Raw genomic sequence first — 14,272 nt, forward strand, 5'->3', positions numbered from 1 at the left:
TCCAGTGCAAAAGCAAAGAGCCTTTATTTGAGCTAGCTCGAGCTCAATCTCCTATCTGCGCCGACACACGGGGGAGATGCTGGAGAGAGCGAGTGTCAAAAGCACAAAGGTTTTATAGGGGTCTAGGGGTGGTTGGTGGGGTGATGGACATGGCTTTGGCTGATTGGTTGGGGAGTTGGCGGGCTTTTTGCTGACTAGTAAGGGGGAGAATCTGGGTCCCAGTTGGCTGAGGGAGGATCCATCCCGATTTGCTCTTTTATTCCCTCCCCCCTTGTCATATTGTTTACGGGCCCAATCATGGGACTGGCTGCATTTCTGTTCTTAGGGGCTTACATTGGGCACGGAGGACCATTAGTTGGACGGCCCCCATGCGGTCTCTGACAAACTGACTACCCTGTTGATGATACAGGGCCCAAGGGTTAGTAGCAGAAGTAGAAGGATGAGGGGTCTGGCAAAAGCCAAGAGGAGGGTAGTTAACCAGGGAGACCAGTTGAACAGGGACTCGTACCAGGACTGAGACTGCTCTTTCTAGCTTTCATTTCTGCAGCCCTTCCCTTATGAGGGCCATAGATTCTTTTCTGACTCCTGAGTGATCAACATAGAAGCAACATTCTTTTCCTAGAGCTGCGCATAGCCCTCCTTGCTGCATGAACAGCAAGTCTAATCCTCTTCTGTTTTGGAGTACTACTTCTGATAAGAAAGTAAGGCACTCTTGCAAATGAGAAATTGACTTTTCAATTCTTTCTATATTTAGGTCAATGGCTGCCCTTAGGACCCCATAGTTTTTGTCTTGGATGACGAGTGAGGATATTCTGGTCTCTGCCCCCACTATCCCCAGTCCTAAAAGTGCGGCTAGAGTTAAGGTTGTAATAGGTTCTCTTCTACTTCAGGGGTTAGCAGAGCTCAACTGGTTAAGTATCTCTTCTCCTGAATGGTATACTAGCTTGGGGATCAACTGCACAAGCATGCAGAAGCTTTCCTTCGAGGAGTTGAGGACTTGGGAGTAGACGCAAGGAGCGAGGCCACTGGAACAAGCCCACCATGCATTTTTGGGGGGCAGTAGATATACTGTCTCTCTTGGGACTGGTAGGGTTTCGCTGCAGAGATGTGACTGCTCGGGGGGTACATAGCCTACGCAGGTGCCCTGTCCAGTAACTGCCTGGAGGGTTAGTCTTGCAGTAGTTTGTTGCCACCTGCAGGAGCTGGAATTGGAGGCAGGTGTGTAATCGCCTATAATGGCGATACTTTCATAATATGGTGCCCGGACATCTAGACAGAGCCAACAGGACTTGGTCAGGTCGGGCCTGGAAGCATTTAGAACATGGTATGCCCCGACAGCTATGCTCTACAGGGGGTCTGTATCAGATGGGAAGTCGCAACTCGGGGCAGGAGACACAGGCAATGCCCTAGTGTGGGTAGGGGATGCGGGGGGCCGTGAGGTTGGGGCCTGGGTGTTTTTGGGTGGGGCCACCTGGGCAGGGTTATGCTGGGGAGCTAGTACCTGGTTGGGTCCTATCCCTGTGGAGGACTGTAGGACAGGGGGGGTTGCTTGCATCCGGATGGTAAAAAGCCCACCTGGATCTAGGCCTTGAACTCTGAGCCTACTTTTATCATAGAGACGGATTCCCCAGGTTTTGCCAGTTTCCCACGATGCTGCCTTTTTCCCTTGCTCTGTGAAAGAGATGCTTACAGGGCTTAAAGGGAGCCTCCAGGAGCTGTGAGGCGGTGTAGGTGGCCTTTTAACGGTGATTAGATCACCAGACTTTGGGGGGGTCCACCAGATGTGTCCGGTCGAGACACAGGACCAGGAGGCGCAGAAATAGTCTGCTGCCGACCCACAGGGGTCTTTTGGCTTTTGGGAGTGCCCAGGGCAGACGTAAAAGTGGCGCTCTTTTTCAAGACAGAGTCCCGAAGGGCATCCGGTAGGGAAGAGGCTCAGTAGATCAAACCTGAGTTCTGGGAACCAGGTGTCCCTGGGGTGGGTTTGGGATGTCTGATTAAGGATTGTCCCTGAGCTGGCGTCTATAATTTGCCACGTGATGTTCAGGGGAGTGTGGGGACTCTCGGCAGCGTGAACAGTGACAAGTAGAGCTAGCAGAGTTACTAACATCAGGCGGGTTGAGTGCGCCGTAGCCTGAGCTTGAGCAGGTCGCGCTGGTCTCGACTGACGGTCCATTGGGTGATGAAGTCTTCTTGGACTGTGGAAGGGTCTGCCTGCCAAACGTGGGTGTGATGGACCCAGGTCGCGATGCTGTCTACTTTGAGAGTGGTGGGGGTTGTCAGCACTACGATGCAGGGTCCTTTCCAGCGCAGTTCAAGGGTCTCTCGGTGGTGCCTCTTGACATAAACCCAGTCTCCTGGCCTGTACCAATGAGGTGCCAGAGTCGCGCCAGCCTCGTAGATGGTGTGGAGGTGTGCCCAAACGTCCTCATGCACTTTCTAGAGCTCTCTAAAGGAAAGAAAAAGTTCTTTAAATTCAGCAAGAAGTTCAGCTCAAAGGTTAGTAATAATAGGGGGTGGACTGCCAAACACGATCTCATAGGGAGTGAAACCTAGGGTGTAAGGAGTGTTCCTAACCCGGTAAAGGGCATACGGTAGGAGGGCCACCCAGTCCTTGCCAGTCTCTATGGTTAATTTGGTAAGGGTCTCTTTTAAGGTTCTATTCATCCTTTCTACCTGTCCTGAGCTCTGGGGCCTATAAGCACACCGTAATTTCCAATTTGCCCCAACTGCTTTGGCTACTGCCTGCATTACATGCGAGACAAAAGCTGGCCCATTGTCTGATCCTATCATGGCAGGAAAACCATACCTGGGTAGGATGTCTTCTAGTAGCTTCTTGGCCACCGTCTGAGCCATCTCGTGCTTGGTTGGGTATGCCTTTACCCAGCCAAAGAAGGTGTCTATAAATACTAAAAGAAATTTATAACCATACTTTCCTGGTTTAACTTCAGTGAAGTTAACTTCCCATTGGGCTCCCAGTTTGATGCCTCTGAGCCTGGTCCCTTTTTTACTTGATGTATGTAGCTCTCGCATTGGTGAGTTGGCAGGTCTTGCAGATACAACTTGTTCTATTTTGGTGTCCCGCTGGTGAATTTTAATTCCAGCATGTCAGATCAAGTCTTTTAGTTTTTGGGCTCCCAGATGAGTAGACAAGTGTATGTGTTCTAATACGGAGACTCTAAGTCAGTCTGGCAGTATGAGCTCCTTGTTAGGTGTATACCACCATCCCATTATCTCCTGGGCCATGGGGATTTTCTCAATCCGCTGCAACTCTTCTTGAGAGTATTTGGGCTGGTCTGGTAAAACTCGGTTTCCTGGGTCCGGTAGTCATAGGGCCATGGTGGGGACTGAAGTAAGGGCTACGGCCTTGGCTGCCTAATCAGCTTTGCAGTTACCTCTGGCTACCGGATTATCAGTCCTCTGGTGCCCTTGGCAGTGGATGATGGCTAATTTGGCAGGAAGCCACAAGGCTGTAAGCAGGTCAAGTATCTCTTACTTTTTATAGTCCATCCTTCTGCTGTCAGCAACCCCCTCTCTTGATAGATTGCTCCGTGAACATGAGCTGTAGCAAACGCATATCGACTATATGTGTTGATGTTGAGCCGTTTTTCAGCTCCTAGCATCAGCGCCTTGGTGAGGGCGACGAGCTCTGCTCGCTGGGCTCATGTTCCGGAGGTTAGAGCCCCCGCCCATATGGTGTCCGCTTTGGTGACCACCGCTGCACCCGCATACCTGCATCCATCCTGCACAAAGCTGCTGCTATCAGTGAACCAAGTAGCCTCAGCATCAGGGAGGGGTTGGTTGGTCAGGTCTGTCCAGAATCCATGTACTTGTTCTAAGATCCCTGCACAGTCATGTAGTGGGGCATCTAGGTCAGGGTCAGGCAGTAGGGTCACACTGGGGTGGAACCACACCCATGGAGAGTTGAGTAGGAGGCTCTGGTAATGAGTCATGCATGCATTGCTCAGCCATCTATCAGGAAGCTGTTTCAGGACCCCTTCTATAGTGTGTGGGGTCATGATCCAGATCTCCTATCCTAGGGTCAGTTTGTCAGCATCCTTGACTAGGAGTGCAGTTGCCGCAATAATTCTCAGGCATGGTGGCCAGCCGGCAGCTACTGGGTCTAGCTTTTTGGACAAATAAGCCACCGGGCGGTTACAGGGACCTAAGGCTTGAGTCAGAACCCCTTTCACTATTTCTTCGTGTTCGTCTACAAAGAGGTGGAAGGGCTTCGTAATGTCTGGCAGGCCCAGGGCTGGGGCATCTAGGAGGGCTTTTTTTTAATTGATTAAAGGCGGTCTCTTCTTTCTTAGTCCATTCTAACGCTTTCTCCCCTTTGGTAGCTTCACATAGGGGTCTGGCAATCTCAGCAAAACCAAGAACCCAGAAGCGGCAGTAGCTGGCCAATCCTAGGAATTCTCTTACTTCTCTTTGGGAGGTGGGAGTAGGGATTTTCAGGACAGTTTCTTTTCTGGCATCTGATAACCACTGCTGTCCGCCCTCCAGGATGTATCCCAGGTAACTTACCCTCTCCCTGCATATCTGAGGCTTCTTCACGGATGCCCGGTACCCTAAGGTTCCCAGGGTTGTCAGCAGGTCTTGGGTCCCCTGCTCGCAGTCTTTGGCCGTGTCGGCAGCAATCAGGATGTCATCTACATACTGTAGGAGGGTGAGGCCAAGGTGCTTTCTTCTGTACTCACCTAAGTCCTCATGCAGCACCTAGTCAAAGATGGTGGGCGAATTTGTGTACTCGAGGCAGCCGTGTCCAGGTCAGCGTCCTTGGATCTGTAGCCCTCTTCTGGATCATGCCACTCGAAGGCAAACAAGAGTTGGCTCTCAGGTGCCAGCAGCAGACTGAAGAAGGCATCTTTTAGATCTAATATGGTATACCAGACCCTGGAGGGCGCTAAGGAGCTCAAGAGAGTATATGGGTTGGGAACAGTTGGGTGTATGTCCAGAACCCTCGTTTACTTCCTGGAGGTCCTGTATGGATGGTAGTCATTCATGTGAGGCTTTTTGACCAGCAGTAAGGGAGTGTTCCATGCAGACGGTCAGGGAGCTAGTACCCCTAGGTTGCATAGTCTCTGGTTGTGTGGCTGGATTCCCTTCCGGGCCTCTTGAGACATAGGGTACTGCTTGATCCATACCAGACCTTCTCCTGGCTTGAGCTCTACTAGAACCAGGGTCCTGTGAGCGGCTAGTCCTATCTCTCCTGTCTCTGCCCAAACTGTGGGGAAGTCTTGTAGCCATCTGTCCATGTTGTTTTCTTTCAGGAGCACCCCTTGGTGGAGGTGGTACTCATCTTCTAATTTCATTGTCAAGACCTGAGGGGGGTGGCCCTCCCCATCAGTGACTTGAGGACCCCCTTGTCTGAAAGTTATCTGAGCTCCAACTTTAGTCAGTAAGTCCCGCCCTAACAGCAGGTAGGGGCATTCTGGTATCACCATAAAGGAGTGGGATACCTGTCCCATCCCCAAATCTACCATTCTTCGGGTAGTCCATGAATACTGGCTTATACCAGTCACCCCTGTACCCAAGACTTTCTGCTTGCTAGCTTCCCCTGTGGGTTGCGGAGAACTGAATGTTGCACTCCGGTGTCAACAAGGAAATTGACAGGGGTCCCCTCCACTCTAAGACTTACCGTGGGCTTGGGGAAGGGGTCCAAACCCCAACTCTCCTAATCGCTCAGTTCATCCAGCTCTAAGACTTTTACTCAATCAGTCTTGCTCCCCCTCCCACCAGCCTTTTTCGGGCATTCTCAGGCCCAATGTCCTATTTCTTTGCAATATGCACACTGATCATTCTGCAGCCTCTGCCTCCCCCCTGCCGGTGGTTCCTTTACCTTCTTTTGGGCCGTCCGCCAGCTGCCAGAGATGGCGGCCTCGTTCTTTGGAGGAGTCAGCAGTGGTAGCTAGTGGTATTCTGGCCGGGTCTCGAGTTTGCTTGCTGCTGGCAGCTGCCATGGCGCGAGACTGCTTATCCTTGGGAGGCTCTCGGTTGTTGTATACCTTTTTGGCTACTACCAGCAAGTCCTGCAGACTTTTCTCTCCTAGCCTATTTTCTGTAATTTTCTTCTAATGTCTGTGGCCGATTGGTTTATAAAGGCCCTGACAATGGCTGCCTCGTTCTCTGGAGCTTCTGGATCTATGGGGGTGTAGGTACGGAATGCCTCCATGATCTGTTCTAAAAAGGCAGCTGGAGATTCATCTTTTCCCTGTTGTATGTTTCCTACCTTGGCCAAATTGGTTGTCTTCCTAGCAGCCATTCAGAGACCCCCCATTAGAGTCTGGCGGTAGACTTGGAGCCTCTCCTTACCTTCTGCTGTGTTGAAATCCCACTCAGGCCGAGTTAAGGGGAAGGAGGTGTCTATCTGAGCCTGGTTGGTGGTGGGGTTCCCATCTGTTCCCAGAACTAATTTTTGGGCCTCATTGAGGATTCTCTCCCTCTCTTTAGTCGTGAACAGGACCTGAAAAGCTGCTGACAGCCATCCCATTTGGGCTGGTAGGTAAAGAGAACAGAGTCTAATAAATCAATAAGCCCTGCCGGTTTCTCGGAAAACTTAGGGTTTTGAGCTTTCTAATTGTAGAGGTCACTAGTGGTGAAGGGCCAGTAGTGGTGGGGCTGATTTCCCTGCTCGTTGGGGGTGCTGGTGGCTCATAGGGGCAGAATGGTGGAGTCGGCGGCGGAGGCGACTGCTCTCTCTGGGCTCTTCATCTGGAGCACCTCCGCCTCCTGCTCCTGGAGCGGCATCTGCATCCCCGGGGGAGCGGGGAGGATGTCCCTCCGGCATTCTAGAGGGCTGATATGGGGGAGGAAAAATTAGTTCTTCACCAGTCTCCCCTTGTAAGACAGGGTAGAGGGGTGCTGAAGACTGGGCAGGACTCTTCTTGTTCTCCTTTTTCTCCGTCCCTGCAAAGCAAGAATGGGTTTCGGCTCTGGAGGGCGTGGAGCCAGGAAGGGCTTAAGCCAAGAGGGTGGGTCTTCTACAAGGCCCTGCCAAGTGATAATGTAAGGGAGTTGTTCAGGGTGACTCGCCTTTGACCAAGAGATGATCTCCCTGACTCGGTTGATGGTAGGGAGGTCGAAGGTTCCCTTTGGCGGCCATCCAACATTGTAAGCTGGCCATTCGCTAGAACAAAAAGTCTGCCATGACTCCTTCTGGACTTTTACACTAAGTTTGTTAGCCCTTCCCCTTACATCTTTAAAGTGACCAATCATAATACTTGGAGTAGTAGTCTGAGTCTGTCCCATGATGTCCGTCCAGTAAGTCCACAAAATAAAACAGAAAAACACAGAAACAGACAAACAGAGGACCCCTGAAAACAGTCTTCCAATGCCGTGGAAGCAAAACTGAAAGCTAGACAACGGCCTCATGCCGACAGGCGGGAGCGACTCGCCTGGTCTCAGACTTTTGAGGGGAATCCACATCCCTCCAGAAGGGAGGATTGGAATGTCTTCCGAATCCTCCGGCCAGCGGCCTTCCAGTGTGTCCACTTAGACTGCAATGGGCACTACCAGAATTCCAGAAATGAGCTCACGCAAACAGAGACAGGCAGCAGACACACAAAAGAGACAGGGAACAAATACAATACCTACTGTGGCCAGTCAGGCTCTCCGGGTCGGGGTCCCTCGGGGTCTTGGGGATCCCGGACGAGCCCCCAAATGTTATGCCCAGAATTCGTGATCTCCAAAGACTGCCAGGGAGCCGAGTCCGGTGCAAAAGCAAAGAGCCTTTATTCGAACTAGCTCGAGCTCAATCTCCTATCTGCACCTACTCAGGGGCGTGGTGCTGGAGAGTGAGTTTCAAAAGCACAAAGGTTTTATAGGGGTCTAGGGGCGGTTGGTGGGGTGATGGGCGCAGCTTTGGCTGATTGGTTGGGGAGGTGGCGGGTTTTTTGCTGAGTGATGAGGGGGAGAATCCAGGTCCCGATTGGCTGGGAGGATCCGGGTCCCGATTGGCTGAGGGAGGATCCGGTCCTGATTTACTCTTTCACTTTTACCTGCCCTAACTTTCGAATTACAATTGTGTCTCCTCCACTAGCATGTGAACGTCTCTGGGGCAAGATACACTTATTTCTCGCTCAGGACCCCAAAGCCAGGCAAAAACGAACACCCGGAGACGACTCTCAGCAGCTACTGAGAAGGAAGTCTGGTGACAAATGACACCTCACCTGTCGCCGCTGAGACCAGTGCCGGCGCACTGAGGCCCTCCTGGGGCCAGAGAGCGAGTGACCAGGAAAGAACGTTGAGCGGGAGGTTTAAATACCGACGCTGCGGCTTCCCCAGGACGGACAGCCTGGGCGCATGCGCACAACTCGCGGGCTCCGCCTCAGAGTGCCTTCCTCGCATGCGCGGGACCCTGGACGCAGATCAGGTGGGCTGGAGACGTGCGGCACGGCTGCAATGGCGCCTCTCGGAATTGCAGCGGATGGTGGCAACTGGTTTTCGGCTTTGGCGCTCGCGGTGACTCTCCTCAAATGCCTTCTTATCCCCACCTAGTAAGGGACCCGCACGGCCAGGGGATGGGCAGGGAGGCCCCCGCGATTGGTCAGGGCGGGGAGATTAAGTGTGGATGTCCCTGGGTGCGCCTTTGCTAAGCTTTATGCTATATTGTTACTTGACTTGAGAACTAGATCATAGCCCTGGATGGCTGAGTTCAGGCCTGACGCTGTCTCAATTTAATGTTTCTGAGCCTTAAAATTCTCATCCTTAGTATGCAGATTAAGAACACCCACCTCCACCATTCAATCAGCTGGTGTCTATCAGCTGCCTACTGTGCGAAGTCCTGGAGAGGTAGTGGTGAAAAGGACACTTTGGTTCATGTCCTTGATGGAGTTGGGGCAGCTAAACAAACACGAAAGTATCCGGTTGTGATAAGTTCTAAAAAAGAAGGAGTGAATAGGAAACAAGGCTTTACACCTCTTTTAGAAGGTGATGTTTGCGTTAAAATCCAAAAGATGTAAAACAATAAACAATGTGAAGAGCAGTTCAAGCATAGAGAAGAGTCGGTGCAAAGGTTCTGTGATAGGAAAGAACTCAGAGCATTCCAGGAACCCAAAAAGTGACCCTTGTGGCTGAAGAGCAGTGAGGGAGAAGAGTGGCACAGGGTGAGGTAGGCAGTAGCCCGATCACACAGGGTTAGACTGCTCTGCCAATGCAGGGCCAAGACAGAAAGTACAGAAAACAGGAATAACACCAAGTAGTAATGTGTATACAATCAGTATCAATATTTATTACTAGCTTCCACCTTCTATTCATCCTTTCTAACTCTTCTCCCTTGATTTTCCCCCTCATTCCTTTTCCTTTTCTCCCCTCCATAGCTCTCTACTCCCGCTTCCTAGTTTAGGGTAGTTTATTGGTATCCTTTAGTTCAAATTCTTCGTGATCTCTTCTTGGATTTGGAAGAGATGTATGTATATATAGAGTGTACATCCATACGGATGTGTATATATAATTATATAAGCAGTGGAGTATATAAGGTCAGCAAAATAACTTTCAGGGATTTCGAAAAAGAAGAGCAGTTAAATTTTCTGCATAACTGAAGGCAAATAAGAAACACCTTTCCATTTAAAATCCAATTGGAAAAAATCTTTACAAAATGTAAGAAATTCCTTTCAAATCAGAGTAAAAGGGAACTTTTTTTCACTGTAGGTCTGTGCATATAAGTTTTCTTGTTTTAGTTAATTCAGTCTAGAAATATGTGTCTTCTAGGTCGTTATACTAAATACTGCTCTTAGTCCAGGATTAAGAACATAGTATAGTTGTTAATGCTCTGCTTCTCAAAATAGAAACCCCCGTGGTGTGAGAAGGGAGCTATAGGATAAATGCAGATCTATTCAACAAAATGTTTACTAACTGCTTTATTATATACCAGGTACTATTGCTAGGCACACGGGAGGACAGAATGGGTAGAATCCCTAACCCTATAAAAGTAATTTAATAAAGCTAACAGTTCCAGAAACAAATCAATGAAAATATGTAATTATGTAACTCTACTTGCATTAGGCATTATGAAGGAAAAGAATGGGATTCTATAAGAGGACTGTCAAGGGAGACTGACTTTAGATCAGATACCAGGGAAATCTCTGAGACTGGCATGTAATTGGAGGCCTGAAGATACACCTAGTACATGTATTTTGGTAAACATGTATGCATTTCTACTGAGTATATACCGATAAATGGTATTGTTTGGTCATTAGACCAGTTATGAATTGTGATTTTGAGGAATCTGTAGGAAACCCAGGGTTACATTGTTAGCAGGAAATTGGAGGTGTCTGTCTCTAGAACTCAAGAAAGAGATCAAGGATGTATATTGTGTTTTGGGAGTCATCGTTATACAGTTGACAGTGGAAGCAATGAGTGTGAAAAGTGGTAAGTATAAGGCCTTAAGTTGCCCAAAAACAGTACCAAGAACTGTACCCAGGGGAACCAGCAACATTTAGTTGAATAGTGAAACGGAAAGCCATGAAAGAGACATAGAAGGGGTTAGCTAGGAAACTCAGGAGAGAATTGTCACTGTGGAAAGGTGTGTGAAACACTGGAAAGTGTAAATTGAGTTTGCTGTGGAACTCGTTGACTGGTGAGTGGTTAATTCAACACTGTTGAACCCAGACATGTATCAGGTGCTATTCAAGACAAGGAGTGGAGGTATAGCAGTTGACAAATAGAAAAGTTTTTTTCTAAAGAACAGAGAAGGGTAGCAGAATATGCCACCCCAAAATATGCCTCTTTGGCATAAGGATCATCTGGGGCTGATGGTTTTGAGAATCTGCAGACACATCCGCAGACATCACATGGCTTCCTTTTGAGTCTCATAAGTCTCATTTCTTTAAGGGGTCCCGTCTGTATGTACATCATCAAAATTGGCTTATTTGCTCCTGTTAATCTGTTTTACGTCAGTTTAATTCTTAGACCAGCCACAGAACCTGGAAGGGTAGAAGGGAAAATTTTTCCTCCCACAGAGGAAAGATGCTTGACTATATTTATATATAGCTAGGGGGAAAACAGTAGACAGGGAGAATCTGGAGACATTGGAAAGGCAGGACAGGGGCCTTTTCTACCCTCTCTGTCTGATGAACCTCTACTCATCATTGAATATCCAGCTTCTGTCCGAGGCCTTTTCCAGATAATAAATTTGTTAGAATTCTTTGTGAACAAGAGAAAGTCACCTCTGAGCAATAGCCTGAGGGCTTCCCTTAAAAAAAATGAATGGGGGATTGATCAGCCCCTTAGACCATTCCATGACCTTTTTCACATACTTGTAGATCCCCAGCTTTGCCAGAAGGAAGGGAGGTGTTTCAGGGTTATGTGATGACTGCCCCTTTACAGGTTAGTGAGCTGTGACTGTGTAGGGGCTGTTAGTCCTCTTAAAGCTTAATGTTAGAAATGTGAAACTGATCAGTGTTACAAAATCTCATCTTACTCGTCTTGATTGTTCTGAGTAGCCATTCCACAGATTTTGAAGTGCACCGCAACTGGCTTGCCATCACTCACAGTTTGCCAGTATCACAATGGTATTATGAGGTAAGTCTTAAATTTTGGTTGTTTTTCTTTTTTAAGACAGTGTGTGAAATCATATATGATCGATATTGAAACAGTTTTCTAAGTGGTTGGTCACTCATCTAATTAATCTTTATAGAGATTATGTTCTTTCCCCAGGTCTGTCCTCTGGCACTTTTCCCTAATCCCTTTACTTCATGAATTTACCAAACTATAAATTAGAAATAATAATATCTGCCACACCCTTTTTGGAAGAACATTGAATTGGGACAGAGAAAAACTGGATTCTAGGCCTGGCTCTGCTACAGCATAGGAAATATATTTCATCTCTGTGAGCCTTAGTTTATCATCTGGCATATAAGGATTTAGAATGAGTTATTTCTAAGATCCTGTCTATCCCTAATATATTGTGATTTATGAGGAAAGGAATAATTGAATGTGATGTGTAGGTGTCTTATACAAACTATTTCTTCTATTATAAAAATCGTCTGTATTTTTCTGGCATGAATTACTAAATTGCCTGGGATACTTCATGAAAAACAGGCATTAGTTCAGAAATGTCTTAATCGAAAACAGCAGTCTACTGTCAGGGAGATTTTTTTTTAACACAGTCTATGAAGTTTTCTATGAGTCTTTGGTAGCTTTTCGGTGTTTTGGCCAGACCAGAATAGTCCTTCATGCTGAAAAAGCTTAACAACAGTTGACCTAAATGGCCAAGTTTCTTCTCACATAGTAATAACACCATAAATACTTCACAGGAATGCTAAGGAGTTTTAAGTAATTATGTGAGTGTAAGGTATCTCGGTTTGCATATGCACACCAGTTAGGAGATGTGTGGCCTAGCGTTCAGAGCTTGGGTTGTAGTTTCAGACTGCTTGGGTTTGACTTTGGGTGCTGCCACTTAATGCCCATGCTGGGTGACTGTGGAAAACTGGTTGAACTTTCAAAGCCTCAGCGTCCCCAACTAATAAATGGTAACAAATAATTACTAGGAAGAAGTGAATATAATGCATGTGAAGCACTTAGCACAGTGCTTGGAACAAAGTGCTCAGTAAACACTACTAAGAACTTTTAATAATTAGCATTATTAATATAATGACCCTCAGCCTATAAATGAAAAGGCCAACCCTTGTCTCACCATTTCCTCCTTTTCTGAAGATTCCTTCTTAGTCTCCTTTGCTAACTTTTCTTCATCTGTATTCCCTTTGAAAAGGTGGTACTCTCCGGGGTTCTCTTTGTGCCCTTTTTCCTTTTAATTCTGTAATTCTTTCAGGATGTTCTCTCATTTACTCCTGTAACTTTCACTACTACCTGTTATCTTAGGACTCCTAAATGAATCCTAAGATATTGAAGCCAGAGCTATCTCCTATTATTGATTTATTTCAGATAGAAGAGGTTTATATGAAGAGATTCTAGTAATGGTACACTGCTTTGTTCTTCCTGCTCTCCTCAATAATAACAACAAAAACCAACAAGGAGCAAAATTCAGTTATGAGTGAGACTTGACAGTATATGAGAGGAGCCTCACAGTAGGAGATAAGATGGGAGAGGCACGTGCAGTCAGGTCTGGAAGGGTCTTTCTGCTGTACTAAGAAGAATGGACACTTGAGCAGTTGATTGCTTTGCAGAGCCCTCCTTAGCTGTGACTTCTACCTTTCTACTCTGGCCACAGGTTAAATTGATTGGTGTACTGATTGGGAAAGACAACAGAAAGACCCGTAATAAATATTTGTAGAATAAACACAATTGTTTTGAGTCTTCATATGTAGAGATTGGATTTTCTACTTTGAGGAAATAGCTCTGTTTTAGTAGTTTCCTGAGCTAGTGGATTTGGAGTCAAGAGACCCAGATCTGAGTCCCAGCTCTACTATGCATTAGTTAACTGATGGAACTGTTCACATGGAAAGAAATATTAGCTAATAGCTTCACTGCCTTGCCAAAAGCTGTTTAGGTAAGAAGATGGCTCCAGATGGAAATCTTTTCGGCTAGGTTTGGGGAGTCTTTGTCAGGAGTAGGGGCAGCATAGAGAGCCTCTGAGTGGTGTAGGAATGGGGATAGCACTCCTCAATTGGACAGGGACACTTTGATTTGGAAAAATGGGTGGGTTCACTGCCTGAGTGCCCTAGACAGAGAGCCTCTGGGTTTGTTTTAGGTTTAAGGCATCTGCACTACCTACAGGTTACTTCTTATTGGGACCTAAATTTGTTATTCATTCATATGAACAAAGAGCTAGCAAGTAGTTTAACTGAGTCTCTCTCACCTCATTTTATACCACAGAGAGACTCTAATAGTTCTGGGCATCTAATAGGAACCCAGTGGGCACCCTGTGAGCACCCAGTTAGGACCCAGTGAACCCTTAGTCCACTTCCAGAAAAGAAGAGTTTTCCATTGAAAAGAGCAACACGTGCAGAGTAGGAAGATAATTATGCTGTCCCAGCTCTTACAGGTACAAGGCTAGATTTACTTTTAGGGACATCTTATGGCAAAAGTAATAATTTTTAAGATAATAATAATATTTATTGAAGTTTGTATCTGATTCAATACTATATATACAGTATTTTATATATGTATGTAAAATTTAATATAACTCATGAGGTAGGTACTACCATCCTTGATACATGGATGAGGAAACTGAGACTTAGGGAAATCTAACGAAATATAATATCCCGAAGTTTGTGTATTCTTCATATAATCTATATTTTCATTTACTCATTAGTAAGTGTTCATTCATTTAACTAATAGTTATATAATTCTTAATGTGTCAGGTACGTAA

General features: G+C 46.9%; 1 protein-coding gene and 1 long non-coding RNA gene across 15 annotated transcripts in view; one reads left to right on the forward strand and one right to left on the reverse strand.

Moving 5' to 3' along the window:
* LOC140844364 (uncharacterized) lies at positions 1 to 8,300 on the reverse strand. 8 transcript variants are annotated; one of them, XR_012122543.1, is made up of 4 exons: positions 8,172 to 8,300; positions 7,597 to 7,694; positions 5,843 to 6,909; positions 1 to 2,449 (listed from the first exon to the last, which is right to left on the reverse strand). It is a non-coding gene; the product is annotated as an uncharacterized lncRNA (long non-coding RNA). The 8 variants fall into 8 exon arrangements; XR_012122545.1 differs by lacking the exon at positions 7,597 to 7,694 and having other exon boundaries at positions 5,843 to 6,799; positions 8,172 to 8,289; XR_012122544.1 differs by lacking the exon at positions 7,597 to 7,694 and having other exon boundaries at positions 8,172 to 8,287.
* ALG8 (ALG8 alpha-1,3-glucosyltransferase) overlaps positions 8,236 to 14,272 on the forward strand; it is a 21,872-nt gene continuing 15,835 nt past the window's right edge. For 6 of the 7 annotated variants that reach the window (XM_017654168.3, XM_017654169.3, XM_073215968.1 and 3 more), the window contains exons 1-2: positions 8,371 to 8,498; positions 11,445 to 11,523. In XM_017654168.3, coding sequence (XP_017509657.3) covers positions 8,404 to 8,498; positions 11,445 to 11,523 — 174 coding nt within the window. In that variant the 5' untranslated portion in view covers positions 8,371 to 8,403. Of the gene's footprint in view, positions 8,499 to 11,444; positions 11,524 to 14,272 lie in introns of all 7 variants that reach the window. The other variant, XM_037010600.2, reaches the window with a different exon arrangement.

Source organism: Manis javanica, chromosome 11, assembly GCF_040802235.1.
Source record: "Manis javanica isolate MJ-LG chromosome 11, MJ_LKY, whole genome shotgun sequence".
NCBI lineage: Eukaryota > Metazoa > Chordata > Mammalia > Pholidota > Manidae > Manis > Manis javanica.